Source organism: Epinephelus lanceolatus, chromosome 15, assembly GCF_041903045.1.
Source record: "Epinephelus lanceolatus isolate andai-2023 chromosome 15, ASM4190304v1, whole genome shotgun sequence".
Taxonomy (NCBI): Eukaryota; Metazoa; Chordata; class Actinopteri; order Perciformes; family Serranidae; genus Epinephelus; species Epinephelus lanceolatus.
Window position 1 is genome coordinate 30,354,603 of NC_135748.1, and position 23,688 is coordinate 30,378,290.

The 23,688-nt window shown below is 41.3% G+C and overlaps 3 gene segments (V, D, J or C); all 3 read right to left on the minus strand.

The window, feature by feature from the left end:
• The window catches only part of LOC117266944 (Ig kappa chain V-III region MOPC 63-like), a 305,866-nt gene that overhangs the window by 116,596 nt on the left and 165,582 nt on the right, over positions 1–23,688 (minus strand).
• The window catches only part of LOC144466973 (Ig kappa chain V-III region MOPC 63-like), a 215,713-nt gene that overhangs the window by 107,419 nt on the left and 84,606 nt on the right, over positions 1–23,688 (minus strand).
• Positions 21,867–22,420, minus strand: LOC144467089 (immunoglobulin kappa variable 1-6-like). The segment is given in 2 exon segments: positions 21,867–22,203; positions 22,319–22,420. Coding segments are annotated over 2 exon segments (351 nt in total).

The window sequence follows — 23,688 nt, forward strand, 5'->3', positions numbered from 1 at the left end:
TTTGAATAAAGCATAAACATGTTGAGTAATGAACCGGACCTGCCAGCTGGCCTGTGTGGGTTTTTGTGGAGTGTTGTCTTCCCATGTCAGTGTGGGTTTTCTCCAGGTTTTCTGGCTTCCTGCCACAGTCCAAACACACGCAGGTCAGGTTAACTGGTGACTTAAAATTGTCTGTCTCTATTTGTCAGCTCTGTGATAGTCTGGCGACCTGTCCTGTGTGAACTCGTCCAGTGTCAGCTGGGATATGTTTTCAGACAGGTAAGAGTCAGCCCTTTCCACCGAGAGCGTGACACTAAAATATGCACCAAGCTCACCGGGTCGAGCAAAAGACCTGAGATGGACCATTCATGGGGTTCAGGGACAAATAGACCAACACTATATTTACTGTAAAGATACTGTTGCTGCTAATAGGTCCCACTTTAGTCTTTATATGCTTATCTGTAATAATAAGTGCTTAGACTACAGTTCACATGAGCTGGTTTAGTGCCATGTGAAGTGGCAACAGCTTACTCTGCTGTTAAACAAACAATATTACATTTTAACTGGTGAGCTTTAGAGGTGCTGGGAGGTGGTTTTAGTTAACGTTAAACAGAACCAGGCTAGCTGTTTATCTCTCTTTCAAGTCTTTATGCTAAGCTAAGCTAAACTGTTGCTGGCTAGCTTCATATTTAATGGACAGATGTGAGAGTGGTGTCTGTCAGCAAGTAGGCACAATTCTGAAATGTTGAATCTATTTTGTAAAATAGAAAAAAAAACATGTTTATGTATGGATTCTATAGGTAACAGACTTAAAAATTCAAATGAGTAACTTTTTGACATGGAATAAAAATGAAAGTGCACAGAAATATATACAATGAGCCAATATATTAATGTGAATATGTAGTGTGTGCTTGGTGAGGTGACTGTCAGCTCTGTGTTCAGTGGTCTGTGTCAGAGTCTCTTCCTCTTCAGCAGCTGCAGTCGGTTCCTGCTGTAACAGCTCAGTGTCTCTGCAGTCTGACTGAGGGAGGTTTTTGTACGACGACAAATCACTGTGTGAACACCGGAGCACTGTTGATGTAGTGGTAACTCTGACAGTAATAAACTGCTGCATCTTCAGTCTGAACTCCACTGATGGTCAAAGTGAAGTCAGAGCTGCTTCCACTGCCACTAAACCGAGCTGGTGTTCCTGATTCACGTGTGCTCACAAATTTTATTAGGAGCTTTGGAGGCTGTCCAGATTTCTGTTGATACCAGAACATATAATCTCCAAGACTAGAGTGTCTGTAAACAGCTTGGCTGGTCTTACAGGTGAGAGTGACAGTGGATCCTGGAGCAGAAGTCACCACTGGAGGCTGAGTCACAGTCACCTGAGCGCTGCATCCTGCAGACAAAAACAAATCATTCATTTATCAGCAGAAATCAATGAGAGAAAAGGCAGCACATCATGTTTGAAATGTTGCTGAGTGAATGAACCTGTGAAACAGCAGCAGGCCAGCGTCCAGATGAGGATGGTGATGAGAGTCATGGTGCTTGTGCTTTCTGCTGTGTTGACTGACACATCTGAGTCCTGCAGTGTTGAACTCACAGGACTATAAACCTTCTCACTTCACTGGAGGATCAGCTGACCATGCAAAGCCTCCTCTCTATGGAAATCATTTCTCCGCTCTCAACAGACTCAAGGCATCATGGGTATTTTACCATGTATCACCTGCTACACTGCAACAGTTCATCATCTTGAGGATTATTCGGCCGTTGAAAGCCCATCTCAAAAAGTTTGACCTTGTGCTGTTTTTATGGTTCTTCTCTTCATCAAAACTCTTATTTCTTTATAGTCTCACATCACGTCTTCATTAACAGGTCTATAGCACCCCCTGCTGGCCCATTGGATCAACACTGAACTCAGTATCATCTGACACAATTTGATTGAGTTTCTTCTTTAATTTCATAGTCATGTATGTCTCTTGACCTGATTCAGGTGTTGTACGATAATGTGATGTTAACCTGTCTGACCTCAGTGTATTTCGTGCTGCTCAGTGTTTCAGCTCATCACCCCAACTGATCTTTCTCATCACGTTCCATGGCAATGTGACCAGAGCCTGAGCACTGGGACAGTTTCAGTCATTTTTACCAATTTGCCTTGAAGGGAGAGTAGACACAAGTTTTCAAATTAGTAACACATATGTGACACTCCTAGAAAAATAAAACTAAAACCGAAATATATTCCAAAAATGGCTGTGTAAGTTGAGGACATAGTCAGGGGGAGGGTTGCTGTCTGCCAACCCAGGGGGAAATTTTAGGGGAAAACACACTCAGGCCAATGCAAAAAGAAAGTTTACACACACAAAGAGAGACAAGCAAGACTAAAAGTAAAGTGCAACGTGAAAACACAACAACACTCAACTGTACAATAGGAGTGGATGCTTAGGGAGCTAGGCCACAGCTTGGACAGGCCCCAGTCCTCCCTTCCTTGGTCAGGGTTCAGCCTAAAAGCAAAGACAAAACACAGGTGGGAGATTGCAGTGTGTCCTCTACTGATAATATAACCTTCTACAAACTATTACATACATGAATTACATTCAAAAAAACAGCAGCAGTAACACTGCAAGAAAACACAATGACCCAAAACCCCTTGTATGTAAATTAAAGGAGAGTTTGTGGTGTATTAAAGGACAGTGTCATGAGTTTGAATTTAACAGTCATGAAAAGGTTTAAATCAGATCTCACTAAAGGCAGAAACAGGCATTCACCTCTTTAAGAGACAAACCCAGGGAGTGTGCTGGCCTTCAAGGGAAAATCTGGCCTACAACACTGAAACATCCACACATTTTACAACCCACATGCAGGACACCAAAGCATACAAATCAAAGACACAAAGAAAACAGCTTGAATGTACACTTCAACATAACTCAGCACAGGAATGAGGAGCAGTGTGTTTGCAGCCTGAGGCTTTGCATGGTGTGTATGTAGAGTAGCATGAATGAGCTACACCTGGTGCCCATTCAAACTGAATCAGGCTCCCGTAAGGTGGACTGACCTTTAAGGTGGCCCAGCCAACCCTACGACAGCAACACCAAGACATTGTTTGTCCTTTGAATAAAGTGTAAACATGTTGAGTAATGAACCGGACCTGCCAGCTGGCCTGTGTGGGTTTTTGTGGAGTATTGTCTTCCCATGTCAGTGTGGGTTTTCTCCAGGTTTTCTGGCTTCCTGCCACAGTCCAAACACACACAGGTCAGGTTAACTGGTGACTTAAAATTGTCTGTCTCTGTGTGTCAGCTCTGTGATAGTCTGAAGACCTGTCCTGTGTGAACTCGCCCAGTGTCAGCTGGGATATGTTTTCAGACAGGTAAGAGTCAGCCCTTTCCACCAAGAGCATGACACTAAAATATGCATCAAACTCACCGGGTCGAGCAAAAGGCCTGAGATGGACCATTCATGGGGTTCAGGGGCAAATAGACAAACACTGTATTTACTGTAAAGATACTGTTGCTGCTAATAGGTCCCACTTTAGTCTTTACATGCTTATTTGTAATAATAAGTGCTTAGACTACAGTTCACATGAGCTGGTTTAGTGCCATGTGAAGTGGCAACAGCTTACTCTGAGGAGGGGCCCACAAAGTCCACTTAGGGCCCTGAAAAGTCGAGGGCCAGCACTTGAGTTTAGTATTGCAGGAAAGAGACTCATTCCACTTCATGATGAGACTCTCATATCATATGGTTAATATAAAGCTGAAGCCAGTTAGCTTAGCTTAGCATACAGACTGGAAGCAGGGGAAAAGGGTGCCTGTCCTTTGACAAGAAGATCAGCCAATCAGCTCCTCCAAAACTCACGAGCCTATTTGATTTCTGGTTTATTTGATCTGTGCAAAGAAAACAAAGTCTCCACTGGTTACCTGTGTGTTCAGAAATACAATCTGACGCTCTACTATAAAATGAGAGCGCTGTTGTTGGAAGAAACAGAGCGTTGTTCTTCTACATGAGTTACAAACCATTAAGTTAATGACTTGTTGCTCTGCTGCTCCGTTTCCCCAGACAGAGCGCCCAGAGTACGCTCTGCTGCTCCGAGAGTGTGGTGTTCTGAATAACCGAGCGCTACTTTCTAACAGCGCTCCAACTTTACAGATGGTCCAGTTTGTGCCAGAGTGCACTCCAGCACTTGGAGTGAGGATTTCCTAACGAACCCATTGTTTCCAGTATGTACGCCTGTAAAACCACAACAAGCTGATTTTCTTCTCTGTTATTTGTGATGGTTAAACAAACATATTACATTTTAACTGGTGAGCTTTAGAGGTGCTGGGAGGTGGTTTTAGTTAACGCTAGACAGAACCAGGCTAGCTGTTTACCTCTGTTTCAAGTCTTTATGCTAAGCTAAGCTAAACTGTTTCTGGCTAGCTTCATACTGAATGGACAGATGTGAGAGTGGTGTCTGTCAGCAAGTAGGCACAATGTATATTTCTGAAAATGTTCAATCTATTTTGTAAAATAGGAAAATAACAAGTTTATGTATATTTGGATTCTAGATTACATAGACTTTATAAATTGTGATGATGTGCCTCTGTGGAAAATTAACATTATGGGATGCTGCTTGTCATAACTTCTTGACATGGAATTAAAATGAAAGTGCACAGACATATATAAAATATACAAATTTATTAATGTGAATATGTAGTGTGTGCTTGGTGAGGTTACTGTCAGCTCTGTGTTCAGTGGTCTGTGTCAGAGTCTCTTCCTCTTCAGCAGCTGCAGTTGCTTCCTGCTGTAACAGCTCAGTGTCTCTGCAGTCTGACTGAGGGAGGTTTTTGTACAGCGATAAATCATTGTGTGAACACCGGAGCACTGTTTATGCTGTGTAGACTCTGACAGTAATAAACTGCTGCATCTTCAGTCTGAACTCCACTGATGGTCAAAGTGAAGTCAGAGCTGCTTCCACTGCCACTAAACCGAGCTGGTGTTCCTGATTCACGTGTGCTCACCAAATATATTAGGAGCTTTGGAGGCTGTCCAGATTTATGTTGATACCAGGACATAGCCTGATCTCCATCACTATCTGTATAAACAGCTTGGCTGGTCTTACAGGTGAGAGTGACAGTGGATCCTGGAGTAAATGTCACCACTGGAGGCTGAGTCACAGTCACCTGAGCGCTGCATCCTGCAGACAAAAACAAATCATTCATTTATCAGCAGAAATCAATGAGAGAAAAGGCAGCACATCATGTTTGAAATGTTGCTGAGTGAATGAACCTGTGAAACAGCAGCAGGCCAGCGTCCAGATGAGGATGGTGATGAGAGTCATGGTGCTTGTGCTTTCTGCTGTGTTGACTGACACATCTGAGTCCTGCAGTGTTGAACTCACAGGACTATAAACCTTCTCACTTCACTGGAGGATCAGCTGACCATGCAAAGCATCCTCTCTATGGAAATCATTTCTCTGCTCTCAACACACTCAAGGCAACGTGGGACACAAAATCAGGAGGAATACTGCTTGGATTTACACCATCTATCATCTTAATGGAAAAGAAGAAAAGATTTATATTACAAGTGCAGTTGAGGATTTAAGGACAAGTTTGTGTTCACTGTGCTTGGTATAATATGTCTGTTTGTCTGCCTTTCATTTACTCACAGGGTTTAATGGAGAGAAATTATATGCTTAAGCTCTGCTTAATGTGAGTTTGTAAATCTACACACCTGTGGAGTGACAGTTTATCATCTTGTGGTCATTCAAATCTCATGTAAAACCCTTTGAAGAAAAAAAACCAAAAACGTTCTGTCTCACCTCTCATGAATAGGTCCTAGTAGCATAGGCGTTTCTAGCCCATTTTTGGGGGTGCTTAAGCACCCCTAAAATTTGAGAGATTTTTTTAAATTATTTTTCTTACTGTATGTCCTTTTTTAACAAGCTAGAAAAGTGTCAAAACCATACAGTACTTCGTTGAAACGTAATATTTTAACGGCAAAAATACAGCAATACAATTTTGCTGCATTTAATCGTAGATCACTGTTTATGTTGTTAGGTAGGAGTTAGCTGACGTTTTTTCTAGCTAGGAAACGTTACAGGTGGTCAGTACCACTGTCCTCTGTTTGAATTGAAATGAGAGAAGCTTGCTGTTGTGTCATGTGCATGTGTTAATATTAAAGCCAAGGTGCTACTGACTAGCTAACTGACTGGATGCCCATTAACATTATAACTCCTATTGTGACAGGAAGGAAAAAGGCAGAGACAAACATTGAAAAAGTCCATTGCTGTTAATGTGTTAATGTTACATGTTGTGTATTGCATTTCAAATAAAAGTCCAAAAAATAAGTCCAAGGTCCATTTTTTGGTATTTTTGGTACTCACTATAGGGTGCTTGTTTACTCCAGAAACACACATACTGTTTATGTGTATGTTGAGGAGCTGCTGTATCAAAATGAGTCGTCTTCCCCCAGAAATTAGGGTTACGATATGTTTCTTTTATGATTCCAATCTATTCCTCCTTTGCTGTGGCTCAGCATTTAAATAACCTTTATCAAATTTGATGGTTTAGTCACAGACTTTCCCAAAAAGTGTTGTGCTTTTCTTTCACAAATGTGGGAATGAAATTGAGCTAAAATGTACAAAATTTATCTTGCCTGGCCGGGCAGCTCTCTGGGTGCTCAGCACCTCTAAACCTCTAATCCTAGAATCACCCCTGCCTAGTAGTACTACCAGACCAGTACTAATAGTAGTGGTAGTAGTAGTACTTTTGTTATTGCTAATAAAGGTTGTCAAGGTAAATGGCATGTTGTTGTACGATCATTTTGAACCTATGAGACATTTAAAATTTTGCTTAGGGCACCAATTTGGTCAGGGGCAGCCCTGAATAGGTGTATGGTGGACTGGCCATTGATCCTGCAAGAACATAAAACAATGACACTGTGTGCAATATACAATATAAAACTAACTCTGTATCAGCTATATATATAGTTGGTTAGTGCACTTTGAATCAATCAAAGCAGTATCTCACCCTGAATGTGGACTGTCAGTATCAGCAGGAACACCAGCAACATCTTCATTATGAGTGTGTATGTGTGTGTGTGAGAAAATAATAAAATGATGTTTTGATTTGCTCAAAACTTGGCACCTTAAAAACTGCAGATGTGCAGTGAAGCACAACAGATATTCAAATTATAATGTCTGTGGGTGAACACACACACACACACACACACACACACACACACACACCTGTGAGAACTGTCTGTGTATCTGCCACATAAAGATGAATACTGCCCTCTTGTGTCAAAATAGGAGAATGTAAATTCATTTGTGTCACATCATGGCTGGATTATAAGGTAATGGGGACCTGAATAGAGACATGTAAAAGGTCCCCCAGCCCTCATGTAAAGGAGCAGGATTCTCAAAGTCTTGCAGTTTTATCTCTTCTCAGTCATTCGGGCAGACTTTGTGGATTTTTCTTTTTAAAGCAGTTTTCATTTTATGGTTGTTTTGCATCTCCTGATGGTCATTATTCATCTTTTTGTAGTCATTATGGTTGTTTTACAACTCCCTGAGGTTAATCTGTGTCTCTGTGGTCATTTTGTGTCTCTATGTGGTTGTTTGGAGTCTCTTTGTGGTCCTGTTGTATTCCTCCGTGGTCATTTTACGTCTCTTTTCTCAAGTCTTGTTTATCTCTGAGCTCCTGTTGTCTCCCTGTGGTCATTTTGTGTCTCTTTGAAGTTGTTTTGTGCCTTCTTGTGGTTATTATTCATCTTTTTCATCTTCTTATAGTCATTATGGATGTTTTATGACTCTTTGAGGTTGATCTGTGTCTCTTTGTGGTTCTGTTGTCTTTCGTTTTGGTCATTTTGTTTCTCTTTGAAGTTGTTTTGTGTCACTTTTTGACTTTCTTGTGTCTCTTCGAGGTTGTGTTGTGTCTTTGAGGTAATTTTGTGCCTCTATGAAATTGTTTTGTCTCTCGTCGTGGTCATTATTCATCTTTTTGTAGCCATTATGGTTGTTTTACAACTCTTTGTGGCTGTTTTGTGTCTCCCTGTGGCCATTATGCTCCTTGTAGTCTTTATGGGTATTTTATGACTCTTTGAGGTTGATTTGTGTCTCTGTGGTCATTTTGTCTTTCTTTGTGGTCGTTTTGTGTCTTTTTGAAGTTGATGACTTGTTGAGACAACTTGTTGTTGAGACAGCCTCTAAATGAATGTGTTTCTGTTTCATCTGGTTGGTGATAAAATCTGTTTTAAGATAAATATTCTAACAACAATGCTGTTGATAAAAAGATAAGTTTCAGTGAGGAGAAAGAACAACAACAGTTTGGGAAATAGACTGGAATACTTCCTGTCAAAGAGAAATGCATATGGAGCCAGAGTGTGCTACACCTTTTTTCTTCCATCAGAATCAATACCACTCTCATATCATATGGTGAATATAAAGCTTAGTTAAAGTAGGTAAAGTTGCAGGTGTCTTATGAATTGTAATTGCACTACTGTCTGTGTAAAATGGTCATAACATGATGCTGGTTCATACATTTTTGACATGGAATAGAAACAAAAGTTCACAAGAACATATAATATGTGACAATGAATTAGTGTGAATATGTAGTGTGTGCTTGGTGAGGTTACTGTCAGCTCTGTGTTCAGTGGTCTGTGTCAGAGTCTCTTCCTCTTCAGCAGCTGCAGTCGCTTCCTGCTGTAACAGATCAGTGTCTGTACAGTCTGACTGAGGGAGGTTTTTGTACGACGAAAAATCACTGTGTGAACCCTGTGCCACTATGATCACTCATACAGTAATAAACTGCTGCATCTTCAGTCTGAACTCCACTGATGGTCAAAGTGAAGTCAGAGCTGCTTCCACTGCCACTAAACCGAGCTGGTGTTCCTGATTCACGTCTGCTACGATGTCTTATTAGGAGCTTTGGTGACTGTCCAGGCTTATGTTGAAACCAAAACATGCATAAATCAACGCTGTTACAGATGTAAACAGGTTGGCTGGTCTTACAGGTGAGAGTGACAGTGGATCCTGGAGTAAATGTCACCACTGGAGGCTGAGTCACAGTCACCTGAGCGCTGCATCCTGCAGACAAAAACAAATCATTCATTTATCAGCAGAAATCAATGAGAGAAAAGGCAGCACATCATGTTTGAAATGTTGCTGAGTGAATGAACCTGTGAAACAGCAGCAGGCCAGCGTCCAGATGAGGATGGTGATGAGAGTCATGGTGCTTGTGCTTTCTGCTGTGTTGACTGACACATCTGAGTCCTGCAGTGTTGAACTCACAGGACTATAAACCTTCTCACTTCACTGGAGGATCAGCTGACCATGCAAAGTGTCTGTATGAAAATTTTCCATTATGAGAAAGAAGAAAATGGACATTGGATGAAGAACTGTCACTAAGTTTCTCACAACTTTTTTTTTTTTTTTTTTTAAATTTGATCCAAATGTTCCAAAACACTGACATTTATTGAGGCCTGCTGTGACTGATACCATATTCATGTGTTAAACTTTAGAATCTTATGCATCCCGACTATGGAACTCCCTCCCCCAACCTGTTCGCCACTCTCCCTCACTTCCCATATTCAAATCCCGCCTGAAAACCTACCTCTTCTCCCAAGCCTTCGACCTCCCCTACCCCTAACCACCTCCACGCCACTGACTGTTCCAATACCGCCTGTGTTACATCCCATCATTTCTTTTGTTCACTATGTTGTCTTCTGCTTGTTTCCCCATCTGTCACTACCCCTTTTGTGTTACTATGGAAGCGTCTTTGGGTCATTGAAAAGCGCTATACAAATTAAATGTATTATGAATATCAACTAATGATTAAAAGCTGTTTAAGTTCATTTTTGCTACATGTGTGTTCAGTGTTGTGTGATGGAGGTTTGTGTACTTCTTAACCAGCTTCAATCACTGTGTTACAAATTTAATAGAGGGACTAAAATCATTATGAATAAAAAAAGTTGCAGTGATAAATGACATGATGAAGTTTGCTGGACTTTTAATCTGTGGACAGTGTTCAGACATTAACTGGTTTGGAGACTTCCACTGAGTTTCCTTTCTGTGTTAATGGACTGAAAATCACAGAATAGATTCTTTTTGTTCATGTTTTGTGCAGCTGTCAGTAGAGACACTGTTAAATATGTTTTGATATCAGTGAGTCCAACCAGAATGTAACTTTCCCAGCTTCCTCATAAAGAGACTGAATGAAGTGACAAGAATATAAGTTTCAAACTGTATATGGAAGAGCGTCTGTGAGTCTGTTTCAGTTTGATTTACATTCATTGTGGTTCTGCTTGATGACTCTTGTGTTGTGTTCACTGGACCAGTTATCCTCATCACAGTCTCTTCACCAACCCTCTGCACCTGCAGCAGGCCGTTTTCACTTCAGTCAAGTAAGTAGAGGCTACATCTCCCTGTGGACTGATGAAGAACATGGAGAAACTTTTGACTCTCTGTTCCTCATCTCTCTGCTGTTTCTGTCTTTGAAAAGTTTTTCAAAAGTCTTTGTGCTCATAAATAGATGCAGGCTGCCCTCTGCTGGCTGTCCAGGCTCACAACAACTTCATCTTCACATGAGACTGATTTTGTATTTGATCCTCAGGTCTTTTTATGATCATGTGCATCAGTTTGTTCATCCATATGCTTTAGGAGGACTCAGGGGAAGTCAGGAGACAGGGTCCACTTGGATGCCCCTATAGTAGATAAAACATCATAATGTGCCGTCTGCTGTGACCCAGTTTGCAAGGAACCATTTCAGTGGAGAAAACGAAATGCAGTGCCTTACAGGCTTCCTTACATGCTAGAAAACGTTATCTGTTTGTCATCTCCTCCAATGAAGTTTTCTGTCTTCAGGTTTTAAGTCATCCTATCATTACTACTTTTGCCCGCAGAGTGGCAGACCGGGGTGGTGGTCCCCATCTTCAAAAAAGGGGACCAGAGGGTGTGCCCCAACTATTGGGCTATCACACTGTCAATTGTCGAACCTCAGATTCAGGAGGAGCAATGCGGTTTCCGTCCTGGCTTTTGAACAGTGGACCAGCTGTTTACCCTTGCGAGGCTGCTGGAGGGGTCATGGGAGTTTGGCCATCCAGTCTATATGTGCTTTGTGGACTTGAAGAAGGCTTATGACCGCGTCCCCTTGGGGGGTCTTGTGAGGGGTACTGTGCGAGTATGGGGTGCCAGGCTCGCTGCTACGAGCCATCTGGTCCCTGTATGACCAAAGTGAGAGCTGTGTTCGCATACTTGGTGTAAAGTCAAACACGTTCTCGGTGGGTGTTCACCTCCACCAAGGTTGTCCCTTGTCACAGATCCTGTTTGTGATTTTAACGGACAGGATCTCGAGGCACAGCCGGGGGTCAGAAGGGGTCCGATTTGGGGACCCCAGAATTGCGTCTCTGCTTTTCGCAGATGATGTGGTTCTGTTGGCTCCATCACACTGTGACTTCCAACATGCACTGGGGCGTTTTGCATCCAAGTGTGAAGCAGCTGGGATGAGAGTCAGCACCTCCAAGGAGCTCGGACATCGTCCAACTGGAGGCCCCTGGGCAGACCCAGAAGTTGCTGGAGGGATTACATGTCTTGTCTGGCCTGGGAACACCTTGGGGTCTTCCAGGAGGAGCTGGTTAGCGTTGCTGGGGAGATGGACGTCTGGGGTGCTTTACTCAGCCTGCTGCCCCAAAGACCCTGCCCCAGATAAGCGGATGAAAATGGATGAATGGATCTTTACTAGTAAGGGTTTTTTATGGATTACCTGCATTTTTTAAAGGAATAAAAATCTGTTAGAGGAGTTTTATTTAGTCAATCAAATTCATGGTTTCACCTCAAATTTGTATTTATGGAAAAATAAATGATGTCATTTGTCATGATCCTGGGTTTTTGTTTATATTCTGTTATCCTATGGATTTTGTAATTTGTAATTTGTAATTTATTATTTGAGAGGGACAGTGCAGGTTAATGAACATCACCATACGAGCAATACAATGATGTAAACATGCCAGACTGTAGCCATTGGCTAATTTCCATCTGTTGTCCCTAGCAGATGTTCCCTAGGTAAAACACAAATAAAACAGATAATCACATTCTTAAAACAAAACAACAATACATCCAGCTGATACATATAGTTTGTTTGTTTGTTTTGGAGGTTTCTGTTTGTGTTCCTTGTTTCATGTTCATCATTCATGTTTAATCTGCTTTCTGTTTCATTTTGTAGATTCTCTCCTCACGTGTCGTGTCTGCTTTTACTTCCTGTCTCTGTGTGTTTTCCCACCTGTTTTCTGTCACACCTGTCTCGTTAGTCCTTCCCTGTTCCAACCAAGGCTATTCAAGAGAAGGCTGAGACACGGGGTCAAACATGGGGGGATTGCACATGCACAGTAAAATCTGGTCTTCACTTCCTCAAAGGCTCAGTAGATGGCGTGAGACCGCGGAATAATGGGGATGTTTGTTTCATGGTCAATTTGTATTTTTGGTTATATTTGGGAATTTATGAATGATTTGAAAATGTTTGTTTTTGCAATAGAATTTAACTATTATGGCAAAACTGATAATCTGTGCTCTGGCTTGACAGCGAAATATATTGTGATAATATCTAGTGTTACACTAAAGGATGATTCTCAGAATCAAAACCAATGACAACAGCCCTAGTTTTTTACCAGAGGCATTAGTTAAGGTTAGCTACTTTATTAAGGAAGAAAAACAAATTGAAATGATATTGAAAAAAGAGCTTATTGACACATTTTGACATATTCCAGTATTCAAATATTCTCAGTTTCATTATTGTCTTGATGTCACACACCACAAAACACAGGAACAATTGCAGGACAAAAATGATTTATTTTGCGTTTTCACACACAAACAGTCACCACGCAAATAACAAATGAACTAAAAGTCTGAGGAAGAGCTTTGTGCTGGAAACATCACACAGCAAAACAAGAGGTATTTGATCTGGCTCCATTTTGTTGGTTCTGGGATATGTCCATGCATGTCATTTTCACAGCTTATTATTGGACTGTCACTGGTGGCCTGCGTTGTGGGTGAGAATGACAGAGATGCAATTCCGACAACTTCAGGCAGCCGCCGTCCAAAAGTCCAAGCAGACCGCACCAAGCGCACTCCTTGATCGCCTGCGGATCCTGCGCTTTTTATCTAGCGCCCCTGCTGTCACCTTCCAGCATCGCAGCTCAAGTTACACTGCGCATGTGCAATCCCCCCATGTTTGACCCGTGTCTCAGCCTTCTCTTGAATAGTCTTGGTTCCAACAGTCTTCCCTTCACACCTGTTCTGTATGAGTCTTGTTTGCTCCACCCTAGTGTTCCCCTCCACACCCTTGTTGTTAGCCAATCCCCATTTCCCTCCTTCTGCCCGTGTCCTCCTCCTCCAGCCGTGTCTCCTTCTTGTCATTAGTTTTCTGTGTATATATACCTGTGTGTTTCCCTTTGTTCCCTGTCACTTTGTCCTGTGCTCATCCCTGTGTTCTTGCTGTCATTCCCTGCTCTGTTTCCTGCCTGGTATTCTGTTTGGATTTTTATACCTGAGTTCATCGTATTATCCCAGTTGGTTTTCAGTTTAGTTTTGGTTCTGCTTTCATTTGGACTTTCAGGTACCTGCTTGGTCTGGATGTTTTTTATCAGCTGCATTAAAGCTTGCTTTTTGTTAGAACTCCAAGCTGCCTGTTACTCTGCATTTGGGTCCTCCCTGAACTGATTTATCACATTCTTCTTCTTTTTGTCCAAACTATGTTTGAATACATTTAATTCCATCATGTCAATGTTACTATGTAAATATAAATGTCAGTATTGTTTATGAACTTATAATAGACTTAAAATTATATATGAAAATAAGGAAAGATCACATGATTATATCAGGTTTAAAAACATGCATTAACAACACATTTTGTTGTACGTGATCAGGCAACCTTTCTCTCAACGTTTGACAGTAAATGTGAAAAGAGCATCATGTAGTGTGATTACATTTATAAGAATCTTTTTCATTAATATATCAGTGTTAGTGTGTAGTGTGTGCTTGGTGAGGTTACTGTCAGCTCTGTGTTCAGTGGTCTGTGTCAGAGTCTCTTCCTCTTCAGCAGCTGCAGTCACTTCCTGCTGTAACAGCTCAGTGTCTCTGCAGTCTGACTGAGGGAGGTTTTTGTACGACGACAAATCACTGTGTGAACACACCAGCACTGTTGATGTAGTGTACACTCTGACAGTAATAAACTGCTGCATCTTCAGTCTGAACTCCACTGATGGTCAAAGTGAAGTCAGAGCTGCTTCCACTGCCACTAAACCGAGCTGGTGTTCCTGATTCACGTGTGCTCACATATCTTATTAGGAACTTTGGAGGCTGTCCAGATTTCTGTTGATACCAGTGCATACGATTTCCACTGTAAACAGGTTGGCTGGTCTTACAGGTGAGAGTGACAGTGGATCCTGGAGTAAATGTCACCAGTGGAGGCTGAGTCACAGTCACCTGAGCGCTGCATCCTGCAGACAAAAACAATTCATTCATTTATCAGCAGAAATCAATGAGAGAAAAGGCAGCACATCATATTTGAAATGTTGCTGAGTGAATGAACCTGTGAAACAGCAGCAGGCCAGCGTCCAGATGAGGATGGTGATGAGAGTCATGGTGCTTGTGCTTTCTGCTGTGTTGACTGACACATCTGAGTCCTGCAGTGTTGAACTCACAGGACTATAAACCTTCTCACTTCACTGGAGGATCAGCTGACCATGCAAAGCCTCCTCTCTATGGAAATCATTTCTCTGCTCTCAACAGACTGAATGCATCATGGGTATTTGACCATGTATCAGCTGCTACACTGCACCAGTTCATAATCTTGAGGATTATTCGGCCGTTGAAAGCCCATCTCACAAAGTTTGACTTTGTGCTGTTTTTATGGTTCTTCTCTTCATCAAAAACTCTTATTTCTTTATAGTCTCACATCACGTCTTCATTAACAGGTCTATAGCACCCTCTGCTGGCACATTGGATCAACACTGAACTCACTATCATCTGACACAATTTGATTGTTTGAGTTTCTTCATTCCTTTCATAGTCATGTATGTCTCTTGACCTGATTCAGGTGTTGTACGATAATGTGATGTTAACCTGTCTGACCTCAGTGTATTTCGGGCTGCTCAGTGTTTCAGCTCATCACCCCAACTGATCTTTCTCATCACGTTCCATGGCAATGTGACCAGAGCCTGAGCACTGGGACCGTTTCAGTCATTTTTACAAATTTGCCTTGAAGGGAGAGTAGACACAAGGTTTCAAATTAGTAACACATATGTGACACTCCTAGAAAAAAAAAGCTAAAACCCAAATATTTTCCAAAAATGGCTGTGTAAGTTGAGGACTTAGTCAGGGGGAGGGTTGCTGTCTGCCAGCCCAGGGGGAAATTTTAGGGGAAGACCCACTCAGGCCAATGCAAAAAGAAAGGTTACACACACAAAGAGAGACAAGCAAGACTCAAAGTAAAGTGCAATGTGAAAACACAACAACACTCAACTGTACAATAGGAGTGGATGCTTAGGGAGCTAGGCCACAGCTTGGACAGGCCCCAGTCCTCCCTTCCTTGGTCAGGGTTCAGCCTAAAAGCAAAGACAAAAACACATTAAAATGGGCAGGTTGGAGATTGCACTGTTTTGCCGTTAATTTATTTGTAATAATAAGTGCTTAGACTACAGTTCACATGAGCTGGTTTAGTGCCATGTGAAGTGGCAACAGCTTACTCTGAGGAGGGGCCCCACAAAGTGCACTTAGGGCCCCCAAAAGTCGAGGGCCAGCACTTGAGTTTAGTATTGCAGGAAACAGACTCATTCAACTTCATGAAGAGACTCTCATATCATATGGTTAATATAAAGCTGAAGCCAGTTAGCTTAGCTTAGCATACAGACTGGAAGCAGGGGAAAAGGGTGCCTGTCCTTTGACAAGAAGATCAGCCAATCAGCTCCTCCAGAACTCACGAGCCTATTTGATTTCTGGTTTATTTGATCTGTGCAAAGAAAACAAAGTCTCCACTGGTTACCTGTGTGTTCAGAAATACAATCTGATGCTCGACTATAAAATGAGAGCGCTGTTGTTGGAAGAAACAGAGCGTTGTTCTTCTACATGAGTTACAAACCATTAAGTTAATGACTTGTTGCTCTGCTGCTCCGTTTCCCCAGACAGAGCGCCCAGAGTACGCTCTGCTGCTCCGAGAGTGTGGTGTTCTGAATAACCGAGCGCTACTTTCTAACAGCGCTCCAACTTTACAGATGGTCCAGTTTGTGCCAGAGTGCACTCCAGCACTTGGAGTGAGGATTTCCTAACGAACCCATTGTTTCCAGTATGTACTCCTGTAAAACCACAACAAGCTGATTTTCTTCTCTGTTATTTGTGATGGTTAAACAAACATATTACATTTTAACTGGTGAGCTTTAGAGGAGCTGGGAGGTGGTTTTAGTTAACGTTAGACAGAACCAGGCTGTTTACCTCTGTTTCAAGTCTTTATGCTAAGCTAAGCTAAACTGTTGCTGGCTAGCTTCATATTTAATGGACAGATGTGAGAGTGGTGTCTGTCAGCAAGTAGGCACAATGTATATTTCTGAAAATGTTTAATCTATTTTGTAAAATGGAAAAATAACATGTTTATGTATATTTGGATTCTAGATTACATAGCCTTGATAAATTCTGATAATATGCCTGAGTGGAAAATGAACATTATGAGATGCTGCTTGTCATAACTTCTTGACATGGAATAAAAATGAAAGTATACAAATATATATAAAATAAGCCAATTTATTAATGTGAATATGTAGTGTGTGCTTGGTGAGGTTACTGTCAGCTCTGTGTTCAGTGGTCTGTGTCAGAGTCTCTTCCTCTTCAGCAGCTGCAGTCGCTTCCTGCTGTAACAGCTCAGTGTCTCTGCAGTCTGACTGAGGGAGGTTTTTGTACGACGACAAATCACTGTGTGAACACATCAGCACTGTTGATGTAGTGTACACTCTGACAGTAATAAACTGCTGCATCTTCAGTCTGAACTCCACTGATGGTCAAAGTGAAGTCAGAGCTGCTTCCACTGCCACTAAACCGAGCTGGTGTTCCTGATTCACGTGTGCTCACAAATTTTATTAGGAGCTTTGGAGGCTGTCCAGATTTCTGTTGGTACCAGTGTGCAGCTTCACCTGCAGACCATGTATCAACAGCTTGGCTGGTCTTACAGGTGAGAGTGACAGTGGATCCTGGAGTAAATGTCACCAGTGGAGGCTGAGTCACAGTCACCTGAGCGCTGCATCCTGCAGACAAAAACAAATCATTCATTTATCAGCAGAAATCAATGAGAGAAAAGGCAGCACATCATGTTTGAAATGTTGCTGAGTGAATGAACCTGTGAAACAGCAGCAGGCCAGCGTCCAGATGAGGATGGTGATGAGAGTCATGGTGCTTGTGCTTTCTGCTGTGTTGACTGACACATCTGAGTCCTGCAGTGTTGAACTCACAGGACTATAAACCTTCTCACTTCACTGGAGGATCAGCTGACCATGCAAAGCCTCCTCTCTATGGAAATCATTTCTCTGCTCTCAACACACTCAAGGCAACGTGGGACACAAAATCAGGAGGAATACTGCTTGGATTTACACCATCTATCATCTTAATGGAAAAGAAGAAAAGATTTATATTACAAGTGCAGTTGAGGATTTAAGGACAAGTTTGTGTTCACTGTGCTTGCTATGATATGTCTGTTTGTCTGCCTTTCATTTACTCACAGGTTTTAATGGAGATAAATTATATGTTTATATTCATTTTAATATTAGTTTGACATCATTATTATTTAAAATGCATCATGGGTATTTGACCATGTTTTAACTGATATAAAACTGTGAAGAAAAATGACTTTTTTTACAAACAGACTGTAATCATTTCTCTGTCAGGTGTAGAAAAGTAAAGAAAAACTCAAGAAATAATCTTTATTTATACAATATTTTCATTCCATGTCATTAGAAACACTTTGTAGATTTATTATAATATGATTTTCTCTGTGTAATTATAAAAATCAGAGAGTATTTTCAGTGGATAGATGCTTGTTCACAGTGCAGGAGGTTTGTGTACGGCCACTTAATGAGTTTGTATCACTGTGGTACACTTTTGGTGGAGGAACTAAACTCGTCGTTGACTGTAAGTACCAGAGATTTTATTTCATTTAATTTAATATATAGCCGACAGAACTATTTTCAAGTATTGAATGAGACCTTGATCAAATTCAGTGTTTGTATGTTGATGATATTTTTTTGTTATTTGATCTATCTGATGAGAAATTGTAGAAACCAAAATTATCTCAGCATTTTCTTTAAATTTAAAATGAAAAACCATGAAATAACAATTTTCTTATTTTGTTTCATAGTGATATTGAATTTTTTGTCTCTAAAAAATGTTTAAAAGTAACAGTTGTTCAAATCAGAACTTGAACCCTCAAAAAATAAAATTACTAGGTTTTTTTTTTATTCATTAATTTGGAAATTATATTTCTAAAAATTGAATTATAATCCGATGTGGATTCTGTTAAACACAGAGATGTTTTTCTCAGTAAATGCAGTTTATCTTTGTGTTCACGGTTCAGTCATTTTCCATGTAGTGAAAAGGAAGTGAAAGAGACAGATGACAAAGGTTTTAACTGTATTCACATGAGTGTTTCAGCTCTGTCAGTTTCAACAGAAGAAAATCATCACAGGGACGAGTTATTCACTGTCACACATTATGAAACACATATGAAGATGTCATCAATAATCATTATCAATCAAGCTTTTTAGTCTCACTTGAATCATGTGGCTGATGGTCTGATACTGAGTGATTTATGAGTGCAACAGCAGCACAAGTTATTCTGTTTGATTTGATCAAATGTAAGAAATGAGCAGGATGTGATTTTTCTTTATTACCAAGCCTTCACTCTCATTCCTTTGTCTTTTCTCCCCCCTCTCCTCCCCCCTCTCTGTCTCCTCCAGTGGGTGTGGTGCAGCCCACCCTGAGCGTCCTCCCCCCCTCCAGAGAGGAGCTGCAGCAGGACAGTGCCACACTGGTGTGTGTGGCCAGCGGGGGCTTCCCCTCAGCCTGGAGGCTGGGCTGGAAGGTGGGGGGCTGCAGCAGCTCCTCAGGGGTGTCACACAGCCTGGAGGTCCTGGGGAGGGACGGCCACTACAGCTGGAGCAGTACCCTGAGCCTCCCTGCAGACCAGTGGAGGAAGGCGGGCTCAGTGAGCTGTGAGGCCAGTCTGAATGGACAGAGCCCTGTCACTCAAAGCCTGGACCCTGACCGCTGCTCAGAGTAGAGAAACAACAGAGTCTCTGCTCAGTCAAATTCTGCTTTTACAAACAAATCCAACCTGCTGTAATTAACATGTGATCTGCTGCCATTCTGCTTTCATGTGACTTCATGTCTTTATTTGAACATTTATACATTGTTACAGTCACATGCTGTCGTCTTTGAGGTTTTGAAACAGAAATAAATATTTCATGCACTTATGTCTGGTGGTCCTTTTTTGTTGTTTCATTTCTTAAGTGTGGATGAAGTTAAAATGAATCATTACTTGGTTTGGTTAAATATCTGCTGCTGCTTCTTTCATGGAGGAACAAAAACTGCATTGAAACCTTTTGCTGGGGAAAAGTATAGAAATCTATTATTAAAGCAAAACATGCACTGAAATAATAGAAAAAAAGCATCAACACTTTAATTTAAAGAAATAAAGAACATTATTATCAAGAAAATCACAGCAGCATAAGATTTGTAGTCGTAGTTATGTTTGGCTGACTGACTTCAACATCACTGTTAAGAACATGAGTCAGAAATATTCTACTGAGAAAGGTTAGACAGGTATAGTGTTATAATATTAAAGCTGTACAGCAAAGAAATGACCAAGTTATCCTGGTAATATGATAATATAATAATCATTTTGTACATTACAAACTCTTCATACATGAGGACTGTCCAAATGAGTCCGTTTTACTGTGTTCGGTTGATTCATGTTTGAATTTGTAAAGAGCTGGAAGAACAGCAACAAAGCCCCTGAGTACCAACATTTCTGTCAGGATTACAGCAGCAGCTGGTGAAATCATAACAAGAACTGGGAAAAGTTTATGAGATAGAGTTAACAGGAATATTCAGGAGCTTGTTAGTTTGGGCCCAACGCCCAAAAATAGCATGTAGCTCCTCTAAACACGATGGCCTGAGAATCAAAAGCAAAATCATTTGGGCCGAGAAATTAGAACAAAGTTGTCACTGGCTTTGGGGTAAATGGTTTCAGATGAAAACTGTTATTTCAAAAATCATGACATTGTGAATTTGAGCAAAAACACCTTGTTGCAACCGAAGGCTTGATCGTTCTGATCAAAGTTTAGTGTGATAACACAGCAACGACATGTTTGGTGAGGTTACTGTCAGCTCTGTGTTCAGTGGTCTTTGTCAGAGTCTCTTCCTCTTCAGCAGCTGCAGTCGGTTCCTGCTATAACAGCTCAGTGTCTCTGCAGTCTGACTGAGGGAGGTTTTTGTACCACCATAAATCACTGTGTGAACACCCAAGCACTGTTGATGTAGTGTGAACTCTGACAGTAATAAACTGCTGCATCTTCAGTCTGAACTCCACTGATGGTCAAAGTGAAGTCAGAGCTGCTTCCACTGCCACTAAACCGAGCTGGTGTTCCTGATTCACGTGTGCTCACATGTTTTATTAGGAGCTTTGGAGGCTGTCCAGATTTCTGTTGATTCCAGTGCACATAATTTCCCCCGTAAACAGCTTGGCTGGTCTTACAGGTGAGAGTGACAGTGGATCCTGGAGTAAATGTCACCACTGGAGGCTGAGTCACAGTCACCTGAGCGCTGCATCCTGCAGACAAAAACAAATCATTCATTTATCAGCAGAAATCAATGAGAGAAAAGGCAGCACATCATGTTTGAAATGTTGCTGAGTGAATGAACCTGTGAAACAGCAGCAGGCCAGCATCCAGATGAGGATGGTGATGAGAGTCATGGTGCTTGTGCTTTCTGCTGTGTTGACTGACACATCTGAGTCCTGCAGTGTTGAACTCACAGGACTATAAACCTTCTCACTTCACTGGAGGATCAGCTGACCATGCAAAGCCTCCTCTCTATGGAAATCATTTCTCTGCTCTCATCAGACTCAAGGCAACGTGAGACACAAAATCAGGAGGAATACTGCTTGGATTTACACCATCTATCATCTTAATGGAAAAGAAGAAAAGATTTATATTACAAGTGCAGTTGAGGATTTAAGGACAAGTTTGTGTTCACTGTGCTTGGTATGATACGTCTGTTTGTCTGCCTTTCATTTACTCACAGGGTTTATTGCAGATAAATTATATGTTTAAACTCTGCTTAATGTGAGTTTGTAAATCTACACACCTGTCATTGTGAAACAGAAACAGTAGAGGTGAGGTGGAGTGACAGTTCATCATCTTGTGGTCATTCAGATCTCATCTAAACCCCCCCTTTTTTTTTAACCCCGTTCTGTCTCATGTCTCATGAATAGGTGTATGGTGCCCCCTGTTGGCAAATGGATCCACACTGAACATAATATCAACAGACAGTATTTGATTCACTTCCCTGTTTACACACCAGAGTAGACACAACATATCGTGCTGAATCACAGCAACAACAAAGGCAAATCTCTCCTCAGTGACAAAATGTAACATGCTACATGCTTTTTTCAAAGTGAGGAAGACTGTGTTTATAATTGAACGTCTGGAGCTGTTAAAGGGACCAAAACCTGAGTGTCAGGGGCATGATGATGTGAGTTTCACTTCCCCTTTGACTGGGAGGGAACTTCAGGGAGTTTCTGTCAGGTTAGGTTTGGGGTGCTATGTTCAGGTGAGCAGTGGTGCATATCTCCTGCAATAAGTCACAGCTGCAACACAGCAATTTGTATGCAGTCTAATTTGAGGGAGGTTTTTGTACGGCTCTGTTTCACTGTGTGCACAGGCCCACATATGCTCCCATACAGTAGTAATCTGCTGCATCTTCAGCCTGGAATCCACTGATGGTCAGAGTGAAGTCAGGTTCAGATCCACTGCTGCTGAAACGACTCGGAGTGCCGGACTGACGGCTGCTTGTTTTGTAAAACAGCAGTTTGGGAGGTTGTCCAGGTTTCTGCAGGTACCAACTGAGGTCATCATCCACTCCTGTACTGGCTGTACAGCTCAGAGACACCGTCTCTCCCACACTGACAGACTTTGATACAGGAGACTGAGTCACAGTTGGACTGGCCGTCGATCCTGCAAGAACATAAAACAATGACACTGTGTGCAATATACAATATAAAACTAACTCTGTATCAGCTATACATATAGTTGGTTAGTGCACTTTGAATCACTCAAAGCAGTATCTCACCCTGAATGTGGACTGCCAGTATCAGCAGGAACACCAGCAACATATTCGTTATGAGTGTGTATGTGTGTGTGAGAAAATAACAAAATGATGTTTTACTTTGCACAAGACTTGGCGCCTTAAAAACTGCCGATGTGCAGTGAAGCACAACAGATATTCAAATTATAATGTCTGTGGGTGAACACACACACACACACCCCCACACCCCTGTGAGAGTTGTCTGTGTTTCTGCCACATAAAGATGAATACTGCCCTCTTGTGTCAAAATAGGAGAATGTAAATTCATTTGTGTCACATCATGGATGGATTATAAGTTAATGGGGACCTGAATAGAGACATGTAAAAGGTCCCCCAGCCCTCACGTAAAGGAGCAAGATCCTCAGAGTGTTGTAGTTTTATCTCTTCTCAGTCATTCTGGCAGACTTTGTGGATTTTTCTTTTTAAAGCAGTTTTCTTTTTATGGTTAATCTGTGTCTCTGTGGTCATTTTGTGTCTCTTTGTGGTTGTTTTGTGTCTTCTTGTGGTCATTATTCATCTTTTCGCAGTCATTATGGATGTCTTACATGTCTAAGGTTGATATATGTCATTTTGTGGCTGTTTTGTGTGTCCTTGTGATCATTATTTATCTTCTTACAGTCATTATGGATGTTTTATGACTCTTTGAGGTTGATTTGTGTCTCTTTGTGGTCCTGTTGTCTTTCTTTCTGGTCATTTTGTTTCTCTTTCAAGTTGTTTTGTGTCACTTTTTGGCTGTCTTGTGTCTCTTCGAGGTTGTGTTGTGTCTTTGAGGTTGATTTGTGTCTCTTTGTGGTCATTATTCATGTTTTTGTAGCCATTATGGTTGTTTTACAACTCTTTGTGGCTGTTATGTGTCTCCCTGTGGCCATTATGCTCCTTGTTGTAGTCTTAATGGGTATTTTACGACTTTTAGAGGTTGATTTGTGTCTCTGTGGTCATTTTGTCTTTCTTTGTGGTCATTTTGTGTCTTTTTGAAGTTGATGACTTGTTGAGACAACTTGTTGTTGAGACAGCCTCTAAATTAATGTGTTTCTGTTTCATCTGGTTGGTGATAAAATCTGTTTTAAGTTTTTTTAAGTATTTAAGATAAATATTCTAACAACAATGCTGTTGATAAAAAGATAAGTTTCAGTGAGGAGAAACAACAACAACAATTTGGGAAATGAGAAATAAATTAAAAGATCAACATCAGCTCTCAGGGTTTCTCAAGACCAACAATCACACTCACACACAAGCACACTGATTGGTTATATAGGTCACACCCTGGACACACAGCTGATAGTGATTAGATCATCATGTGACACCATTAGGTTGAGCACAAAATAATCAAGAGGCCCTCAACAAATCAAAACCTT